The sequence below is a fragment of the Sceloporus undulatus genome, chromosome 2 (assembly GCF_019175285.1).
Source record: "Sceloporus undulatus isolate JIND9_A2432 ecotype Alabama chromosome 2, SceUnd_v1.1, whole genome shotgun sequence".
NCBI classification, from domain to species: Eukaryota; Metazoa; Chordata; class Lepidosauria; order Squamata; family Phrynosomatidae; genus Sceloporus; species Sceloporus undulatus.
The window spans coordinates 234,530,193-234,541,463 of NC_056523.1; the positions used below are offsets into that span (position 1 = coordinate 234,530,193).

Below are 11,271 nucleotides of genomic sequence, written 5' to 3' on the forward strand. Positions count from 1 at the left end.
AGGACAGTATCTAGACTACACAGTTATAGCACATTAATACTACTTTAACATTAATGGCTGTATTCTACGGAATCTTTGGATTTGTACTAGTCTGATGGAGTACTCAGAATGCACTGATAGAGAGTGTTGATGCTGAGAGCTCTGGGGAGTGGACTACAGCTCCACCAGAGAATTCTCCACCAGAATACAAATCCCAGTATTCTGTGGGATGGAGTCATGGCAATCAAGGTAGCATCCACCTACTGTAACTGTATAGTATAGGATACACCATCTCTCAGCTTACCTCTCCTCCATGAACTGTGAAGATGAAAGGGGGATTTGTTTGGGAGACCAGGTACTACAGCATGAGACCCTGGCAAAGGTGTGGTATGTTACTAGGAGTTGGCAGGTAGCACTCTATGGCCTCACCCATTACTTGGAGAATCAGGGCCACTCATTCTTTAGAGGATGAACATCACACAAAGGAAAGATTAGTATGATCCTATATGGTGGATAAAGAAAGAGAAGTTGCAAGGAGTTTGCTTTCATTCTCCCTGTCAGGGGAAGGAAAATGTTTGAACTATTTTTGAAAAGTCCTTTTCTCCCCTTCACTCTCTCGATTCTTTTCTTTTTGTGTTATGTATTTCAGGCCATAAGCTTAAAGGCAAAAAAAAAAGATTTGTTACTGATATTTCTTAAACCTCTCTCAATGCCTTTTTCAGCTGAACAACCGATTAATAATACAAGTAGTAAAAACACTATGGAGAAGAAAAAGGAGAAGGGAACAGGTAGAGAAGGATTTGATTTCATATTTTCCTCAAATAAAGGCACACCTTCAAGATGTTGTCCAGTTTAGTCCTCTCCTTCAAAAGTGTCTCATATTCATTATTACAGGTACTGATGATGAGGTCCTTTTCTGATAAGTCACTCATGAGTCTCTGCTGTTTTTCATCCCAGTGCTGCTTAGCAAGGTGATAGCTTCTCTCTGTCTCATTCAGCTTCTGCTGGTAAGCTCTGACCGTTGCTGTTGAAGAAAGATACAGGACAAAGTAGTAACTGAAAAGAAGGTAATGTTAAAATATTAAAAGCAGTCTAAGGGGAGAAACAGATCATCCTGAAGGGGTGGCTTCAAATTGCCCCTGACAAAGCCAGGTTGGGGCTGTGGAAACTGCATGCTGCGCCTCCAATCTGCTTTTTTGCTGGCAGAAAAAGGAGTGGCAAATAGCCACTCCTTTTTGCACCGGCAAAAAGCCAGCTTTGGTTTTCCATTTTATGTAATAGACACCATTTTGCTATGCTACTGTATTTAAGGGGACTTGAGCATCCACGGATTTTGTTATCCACAAGGGGACCTGGAACAAAACCCCAGCAGATACCAAGGACCCGCTGTATTTTCTTTTTGTTCGCAAAGGAGTGGCCTGAAGTGATTTCTGATTAACATCAAAACACACTACCAAGGATAGTAAAAACACTTAATGATAAATAGCCTTACGTCAGTGGGAGGACCATGGGTTAGAGAATTAGTTCTGAGGTCAAGACAGGAGAAGAATCCTGTGGAAGCTGGTGGTCATCACGTACGTTGGTCCCAGTGTGGTGGGATCTGAAATATCTAGTGTGAGAGCTCTAAGAGAGCAGGCCGTCACAACAGCCAGTAGATTTTAGATCACTCATGAACATGGCCAAAAAGGAAAAAAGCCCAGATTTGTACTATTGCCCTAAGTGATCTTCTAAAATGTCCCCCTTAAACCCTGCTTATCTCACCACAAAATCATTAAAAATCTACACCCTCTAAATGCTGTACTGAAAGTCTCAGAGTGGCAAGTCCTTATTCAAATGGTAAAAGTGGACAGGAAATGATGTTAGGTACTCCTTCTACATGGATTCCTTTATTTCTCTATGAAGTAGGGAGGAATAATCTATTTTAACCTGTCCAAACTTGCCAACCTTCAGATGTGCTGAATTACAACTCTCATCCTTCCAGCCAGCACAGCTAAGCCATATTAGCTGGAGATGATAAGAGCTGCAGTTCAATATATCTGGAGGGTGCTGAGGCCTCAGTTGGGTGATTCATAGGCTGTTTCTCATTGTCTTACACTTTGAAGTTTATCTGATGGGGAAAAATAAAGCCTATAATTTAAAAACAAGCAAGAACTGTCCTAAAATAGTGACATTTTATCCAAAGTAGGAGTTTTTAGAGTAAGATCATTATTATGTATAATGCCAGCACTACAAACATACACAGGTCTTTAAACAGTTTTGACAAGCAAAGAAACATTGGTCTTGCACCAAAGGATTTTCATTCTGAATGTGACAGTGGGGAAAGTAACAGAAGGAGAGATATTTTTCACATTCTTGCCTGGAGCCAAGCATTCAGCAACTGTGTTGGGCTGAAACCTCCAATTATAATTACTTCTATGTACTTTGCTCCACTGTGAAATTACAGGAAGTACTCAAGACTTCAATTCACAAATGCTAGCACAGGCACAAACAGAGCTTGAGATGCAAGGACTTGCATTGCATTTCCAGTCATTTAAAGCATATGTAATACATAAAGGGTTTTTTTTAAAAATGAAAGAAAGAACACATACATCCAGAGGGGAAATTATAAATCAAGTGTCACCATCCAAATGCCTTCCTGAAAATAAAGCGAAAACAAGGCCCCAAGACCGCAGGGGAATTTTCCAGTCATCAGATCTTAACATCTCCACAAAGCAGGCATTAAAACACCCACCCCAAGCAATCTATAAGTGAGAAAAGGAGAACTCTTAAAGCAACTCAAGAAAAAAAAAAGGCATTAAACATTGGAAGAAATCAGAGCAGCAAAGTATTAAAGATTCAGTGCTGAGTGCTGTTTCCAAATTAGAAACTAAAATATGTTTGAGATTTATCCCAAGAACAGCTAATAGAGAAGTGCTTGTAATTTGAGTATTTCCATATATACAAAGCCTTTTTATGCAATATTACAAGGTGGTTGAAGAATGATGTCTTAGATATTGCCTTACATTTTTAGGATGCTGTGATGGCTGTGTATAAGAGTCAGAGACAGACAAAAACAAAAAGAATCTTAAATCAGATTCTAAAGAGTTCATAAAAGGTCTTTAAATGCCTTCATGAATATAAACATGAGTATAACATTAAGCCCATGTGAGTCTTACCAATACTTACGCACCTTTATGTTGCAAAGGATATAAAAAAAGAGGGAAGAAACATAAAGAAAGAAAAGACAAGTAGTGCACCAAAGATTCTAGGGCTGGTGTGGCCAACTGGCAGAGACTGAGCACCACATAGTTTCCCATGGGACACTGAAAAGCCGGATACAGTGGGGATGACAGTTCTAGTGTCACCTCTCACACATAAACCTAAATTCTGGAGGACTAAAATATTTCTTCAAAATGGCCAATAGTGTCATACCAAGCTGAAGTGAGGATTGTTGTTGTTGATGCTGTGTTCCTTGAAGTCATTTCATTCTGACTTATGGCAACTCTATCATAAGGTTTTCTTGGCAAGATTTGTTCAGCAGAGGTTTACTATTTCCTTCCCCTGAGGATGAGAGCATATAACTCACCCAAGGGCACCCAGTGGGTTTCATCGCCAAGCTGGGAATCGAATGCTGGTTTCCAAAGTTGTAGTCCAACACTTAACCCACTCTTTCCTGTCGCTACTGGTCACTTTGAGGCATTCCTCTATCCTCCATATCTTTTTAGCCCTTTAAAAAAATAGTTCAGCCACTTCCTATTTTGAAAAAAAGGGCTATGCTTGGGCAAGTCACACACTCTCAGCCCCAAAAAACCCCATGATAGGATTGCCTTACAGTTGCCACAAGTTGGAAACGACTTGAAGGCACACAATAACAACAACATTTTTAAAAAGTGCCTTTAAAAGGTAATAGGGGCTCACACACCTGAAGCTGTGGCAAAATGGCCAACACAAACCATACAGAGGCTTGGGAAATGCTACTCAACATTTGGGAGAAAAATACATTTTTTACCCACACAGAACAATTTGGGAATGAGGCTCACCCTTGGGTCTGCACCCTACCCATATACCAGAAAACAAGCACGCATTGTAGACAAGATGTTAAATCAAATGGGGTTCTGCTTTTGCTACCACACCTGACAGAAAGAGAGTGAGCAAACAGACTAGTGAAAAAACATGGAAAGAACATCTGTAGCCCTTCTCACAGCTTTAAAAGATATGTGCCATATTTGCAGCGAAAACATGACTCCTGTAGGTGTCTGTCATTTTATGCGGGATACAGGATATTTAAATGGTGAAATAAGAAACTGGAGAGACAAACAAAAGGCACTATGGCAGTATGTCCACATATATTGCAAAGTCTGTGTTTTGCCATTCTTCATTGATAGCATGAGCTTTACATCTTACCTTGAAGATGTTCAATGTGTGTGTTTGCTTCACCTAATTTGTCTTCAGATTCACACCGTTCAAGGCCAACTTCCTTCCTTGCAAGAGCAAGTTCATACTCCAGGCTCTGTCGAATTGCCTCCCCTTTCTCAACTTCGGCTCGTAACTTGGCAATTTGGCTTTCATAGTTTGATAGCTATAAAAGGAATTGGTATACCCAACAACAGACAACTTTGTCAATACTCAAGGAACACTCTATTTGAGAGTGTGTAATTTGAAAACCATTTTAAACAGAATGGGAATCTGTGGCTATTCCAGATGTTGCTGGACTGCAACTTCTATCATCCCTCACCATTGGTTATGCTAATATGGGATTCTAGGAGCTGCAGTCCAAGAACTTGAGAGTCTCTAGTTAATCACACTTGAATTAGAGGACATGTCAATAACAATGAGGAAACTCAGTTCAGTGAAGTTTGGTGAAAATCAATTTAACATGCAAGATTTTTACATCTATTTTATTGGTTTCTAAGATACTGAAAGACCTTAACTCTGCCCACCCTGAAATTTACTGATAATCTCCTGTCCTAAAAATTATATCTACAAGGCAAAAAAAAAGTTTATTATTTCACAATATATCTTGGAACTCTAGTATTCTAAGGAACCTTGGTTGAAACCCTGCTCCACAGCCTACATGGGGGATTTAAGGGGAAGGAAGCTATGTCATTATGGTATTGAAATGTCAACATTGTGTTGAATTAAGGCCAATAACCTTGGATTTCACTCTGTGCAAACCTAGAAAGCCACTGTACAGTAGTGGTTTGAGTGGTGGACTAAGCTCTGGAGAACAGAGGAGCTGTACAAACACCCCTGAAGGGGCAGTCTCCAGCCGCCCCTTCTTCAGTCGGGTCGAGGCTGCAACAACCGCATACCGCAGCCCCAGTGTGGCCTTTCCAGGGCACACAAAGGAGCTATACAGCACTACTTTGGCGCTGAGTCATATGGATGCAGCGCTGGAGGAGCGCAGTGATGCCACACGCTGTGTGGAGCAGTGAGCGGCATCACAGCACCCTAGGGGGCAGAATTGGGCCATGTGTCATGAGGATGCTACACCCCAACTCCACCCCCATGCCAGCCCAAAGTGCCAGTCTGTTTAGGGCCAGATTTCAAACCCCCACTCAGGCATGGAAATCTGCTGGCGAAGCTTGGGTAAGTCACCATACCTCAGCCTCAGAGGAAGGAATGGGCAAACTTTTGCCCTGTAATAGATTTGCTGTAAGTCAGAAAAGACTTGAAGGCACATGACAGCAATAAGCCTATGAAAGAGAACTAAACTACTTACCTACTGCAGCTGGACATTAAATTCTAATTTATAACATTAAATTTTATAAAAGGACTGTATTTACATACCTATTTCTTTAACCACAAAAAATAAGAATACTTTGGTGTTCCTATATTCCTTTATACAAAAATTTCCAGTTGTAGACATGGGGTAGCACAAGTGTGGTTCAACAATGACAGTACCAAATCACACAACAAGGTAAGCAGTGTGCATAAATGTGTTCTGCATGCAAATAGAGTACTTACCTCTGCATTATGTTTAGCAGTTATATCCAGTTTCTCTTTCTTGGCTTGATGAAGTTTTCTTCTCAAATCTTCTTTAGATTCCATGTCCAGCTCACTGTGATTGTATGGGAATGTCTTTGCAGACTGCCTGCTTCAAAATGAAAGAACATTTAACTACCACACTTTCAATCATATGAGATTTGTCTTTTCAAACAACTAATATAGCAATCCTTACTCAGAAATAAGTCAAAATATATAAGAATGAGTTACAATGAAAAAGAGAAGTTAACCATTGTATAAATTCCCAACCACAATAATATTCTAGATGAGATTATATATCACTGCTAGGCTGCAGACTCCAGATAATGGGAATTCCATGCAGTGAGAGGATATTAGGTAACAACCATAATAGTAAAGTAAAGTACAATAACATCCATCACCCACAAAACAGCTTTATTGACCAATCAAAATGCTCAAATATATATGATGTAAGCTTTTGAAGCTCCACTGGATTCTTTTGTTAAAACTATAGTAAGTTAGGAATGGGAATTATGGTGATTCTAGATATTTTTTCACTGCAAGTCCCAGCATCCTTGGAGAGCCACACAATTTCTGGCCCTGCAATAAATGATCACCTATTTTCACCATACAGAAGGTCCACACATTCCTACCAACAGTGTTGGGGGGATTTTGCTGATGACTATTTAAGAAGTTATCTATGGCATCAGACAGCCAGAAAATATGTGAATGTAGAAAAAAAACGGTATAACAACACCAGTGTAAATCCACTGATACACTGTGGCCTGTTACAGACTGCCAAAATAAATCTGCTTCGGGTCTCTTTGGAGGTATGCTGTTTAAATGATGCATGCATCCTAAGAATCCGGAAGCTGCACCAAAGCTGCACTCCAGTGCTTAGGAATGGAGTGTGGCTTTGGTGCGACCTCCGGACTCTTAGGACCCATGCATCATTTAAATAGCATACCTCCAAAGAGGCCCGAAGCAGCTTTATTTTGGCAGTCTGTAACAGGCCTCTGATTCCTAAATGGAATTGGCCTAAGTTTCTTAGTTGTGAACAAAATAAGATGAACAGAAATATTAAAATTCTTAATGATAAGAGCAGCCACATCAAAGCAATGTACCATATTACTCATAAAGACCACATTCCAGCATATACTAATACAACAGCTCTATACACAGTTACTTAAATTCTATTGTCTTTGATAAACCTTAACCCTAGGAAATCTAACTTTTGCCCTAGTTCTGGTACGGGAATCATGTGAGTCTTGAAACGCTGTTGAACTAAAAAGTCCCAGAGTCCTAGCCAGCATAGCCATCAGCAAGGAATGCAGAGCGTTGCAGTCCAACAACATCTAGAGGGCTGCAAGATTCTCACCCCTGTTTTAAAGACACTTGACACACTCTATGCATGCTTATCATTAGCAAATCCCACTGAAGTTGTTGGAACTTGCTTCCAAATAAGTGTGCGTGAGATTGCAGCATTAAGGCCTCTAAAATCAATGGGCTGAAGCTTGCGTTGGTTTGTGGCCATAGTATTATGTCCAGTGCACTTTATTACAGTCTCTTTGTTAGCAGTTTATTTTTCTTAAACAATGGAACTGTGCCGTTCAGGAATTCAATGAAATTTTAGCAGAGATACTTGGACTACTCACAACCTCCTCTGCCTTATCATGTGTAAAATTTGGACGTTTATAATCTACTTCACAAAGTGTTGTGACAGTGAATGGGTAAGGAGTGTGAGGTAGTCACTGAATAGTATTAATAAAATTAAATAAAATTACCAAATTGTTTGAGTTTTTAAAATCCAAATTGTTCCCTAGAGCTTCTGGGGAGGTAACTGTGCCAAGATATTCTTCCTATAGCTGAGCATTCTGACAAACGCTTAAATTCAATTGCTAGTCTCAGTTTGATGAGAGCTTCACTTGCTAAATGGTTATCAAAACATAAGGGCCTGTTACAGACTGCCAAAATAAAGCTGCTTCGGGTCTCTTTGGAGGTATGCTGTTTAAATGATGCATGCATCCTAAGAATCCAGAAGCTGCACCAAAGCTGCACTCCAGTGCTTAGGAATGGAGTGTGGCTTTGGCGCGACCTCCGGACTCTTAGGACCCATACATAATTTAAACAGCATACTTCCAAAGAGACCTGAAGCAGCTTTATTTTGGCAGTCTGTAACAGGCCAAGGGAAACATAATTGATTCAGTGGGTCTCCTCTTCTTGGAACTAACAATTGGATGAAGCCAAAAGCAACGCATATGTTTTTTTTCCTAAGATATATCAAATGATTGAAATCCCACTAAACAAATACAACGATTCACAGATTAGACACACACACACACTACTGGGTTTTATTTTAATTAAGAAATGTAACTCACCTTTTCATTTCTGGGGCCATATAACTGACCTGGGAATTCATGACAACCAATCTTCTGCCTTGTAATCTACATCCTCTGAAGAATGAATGTAATCTTCATGATTAATATTCTTTGCAGCAAAAGGAAGGCTTCAAATACTGGTTGTTCCCATACATCTTGAGGTCGTGCTAAAACCTACAATACAGATATGTAAGTTGTCACTTTAAATATATCCATATCTTAATGAAGTGATAAGACAGTTTTAGTCACAGATAATGAGCTATTAATAAGGGCAGAATCAACGACCATTAAAACAGTACAGAACCCATTCCTATTGGCCAGTGAACCACTAAAACCTATAGCAAGCACCCATGATACCAATTTCAATTCCTTGTGCAGAGCTTTCAACTCTCCTTGTGCTTCCCCTTCCTATACATGCCAAATTCAAATGTAAGGGCCAGAAATTACACACTGCAGAAATAATCCAGTTTGAGACCACTTTAACTGCCCTGGCTCAGTGCTAGGGGATCCTGGGAACCCTAGTTTATTATGACACCGGAGCTCTCTCTGACAGAGAAGGCTAAATGTCTCAGCAAAACTACCGTTCCCAGAATTCCCTAGCATTGAGCCAGGACCATTAAAGTTGTCTCAAACTGGATTATTTCTGCAGTGTGTTTTGGACTCAGGTCTACGAAGCCGCACACTACAGTAAATTGTGCCAGTGCTACAAAATCCCACTGGCACAATTTGCGCACTGTAGCACACTATAGTATAACATCCTGGGATTTGTAGGTTTGAAAGGTGCCTTTGCACCCTGAAGTCTCAGAATAACAGGGCTAGGTCTTTGCATTCGGCGCTTTAAAAAGCGGTGTCAGATGCATCATTGTTTATAGCTTCTATGAGTGTTTTTAGCTTTTGTGTGATCATGTCCTCCATTTTCTTCTTGAACGTCCTCCATTCTGAGCATGACTAAGAAACATGGATTTACATTTCTGGGAGTGTTTTGAGCTTTTATCTGGCCATGTCCTCCATTGTTATTGGATGCTCTCCCCTTTGAGCATGACTTAAGACATGAATTTACATTTCTGGGAGCGCTTTTAGCTTTTATTTGATAACATCCTACATTTTTTTATTGAATGCCCTCCATTTTGAGCATGACTAAAGCATGAGTTTACACTTCTATGAGTGTTTTGTTTTAGTGTATTATATATATATATATATATATATATAATTTCTTTTCAATACTAGTGTTTTTGAGCTTTTGAGCTAGAAATGTCAATGCACACCCTGCACTATGTTGAAAGCATGCATTTGACACTACAGTGCTTTTAAATGCTGAATGCAAAGGCCCTCTGAAAGCCAGTGAAGTGTTGTGATTTGAATGTTGGGAGACCTGGGTTCAAATCCTGGTTCAGCCATAGAAACCCAATGGGTGACCTTGAGCATGAAGTCACACTCTCTCAGCCTCAGGGGAAGGCAATGGCAAAAGCCCCTCTGAACAAACCTTGCCAAGGAAACCCAGTACTGTACTAGGATCATAATCCAACACTCAAACTGACCCACCCCCTTTAATCCCCTGCTTTAATCTCCTAATTACTCCAGCAAATCCCTGCCCCATCACCATCATCATCATCATCATCATCCCTACCTTCCTCCTCTTTGCTTAAGAGGAGCAGCAACAAGATTGGGTCCAAGAGTTTGTTTTAAAGAGGGGGCACTAGGACCCAGGGGTTCACAGTCTAAGCGAGCCACTCCCTCCGCCTCCCGAAATTGCTCAGGCAACGGCTACTTCCGGTAAGCGAGTCTGGAAGAGCTGTAGCCAACGCAGAGACTGCATCCCGCCTTCCGGCTCCAGAACGCCGCTTCTCATTGGATGGAGCTGGCATTGTGACGTAACGCGTTCCAAAGGGGGCGGGGCGGTTGCTCCCGCTGGCTTTGCCGCCCTGAGGGGAAAAAAACGTTTAAGCGCTACTAGCGCATTGCCTCAGTGATGGTTTTTTTGGACTTCATCTCCCAGAGGCCTCAGCCATGCTGGCCAATAGCGTGGGATTCTGGGAGCTGGAGTCCAAAATCTCTTAAAGGCACATTTTGGGCCCCAGTGTTATAAAGGGTTCATCAGTGGTCCCCAAATTGTGTCCTTTAAGAGAGATTTTAGACTTCATCTCCCAGAAGCCTCAGTCATGTTGGCCAATAGCTTGGGATTCTGGGAGCTGAAGTCCAAAAATCTCTTAAAGGGCACAGTTTGGGGACCACTGTTATAATATAAAGAGTTCAGCAATGGTACCCAAACTGTGCTCTTTAAGGAATTTTGGACTTCAACTCCCAGAAGCCTAAGCCATGTTGGCCAGTAGCCCGGGATTCTGGGAGCTGAAGTCCAAAATCTATTAAAAGGCACAGTTTAGGGACCACTGTTATAAAGAGTTCATCAGTGGGCTCCAAATTGTGTCCTTTAAAAGATTTTGGACTTCATCTCCCAGAAGCCTCAGTCATGTTGGTCAATAGCCTGGGATTCTGGGAGCTGAAGTCCAAAATCCCTGAAAGGGCACAATTTGGGGACCACTGTTATAATGTCAAGGGTTCAGCTCTATAAGCGCTTGGGTGCGTCTCCACTGTAGAAGTAATGCAGTTTGATGCCACTTTGAGGTGATGCAGCTCCATTCTATAGAGTCCTGGGATTTTGTAGTTTTACAAGGTCTTTAGCCTTCTCTGCCAAAGAGTTATGGTTCCTCAAGAAACTACAAATCTCAGGGTTCTCTAGGCTGGAGCTGTGGCAGTTAAAGCGGTGTCAAACTGTATTATTTCTGCAGTGTAGATGTGCCCTCGGTGTAAGGTGAGCAGAAGTCCTCACCACAAAGGAGGACAGTGCACTGCAAAATGGAGGATGCTCAAGAGAGAATGGAGAACATGACCAAATACTGTAAAGGCTAAAGACACTCAGAAATGTAAATTCATGTTTTAATGATGCTCATAATGGAGGAAATTCAAGACAAAT

General features: G+C 41.0%; 1 protein-coding gene across 1 annotated transcript in view; it reads right to left on the bottom strand.

The window, feature by feature from the left end:
• Positions 1-10,059, bottom strand: part of CCDC171 (coiled-coil domain containing 171) — a 191,982-nt gene extending 181,923 nt beyond the window's left edge. The window contains 5 exon segments of the mRNA XM_042453977.1: positions 813-1,003; positions 4,363-4,537; positions 5,926-6,052; positions 8,301-8,474; positions 9,928-10,059. Of these exon segments, the coding sequence (XP_042309911.1) occupies positions 813-1,003; positions 4,363-4,537; positions 5,926-6,052; positions 8,301-8,341 (534 nt within the window). The 5' untranslated portion in view covers positions 8,342-8,474; positions 9,928-10,059.
• Between the last annotated feature and the right edge of the window lie 1,212 nt (positions 10,060-11,271).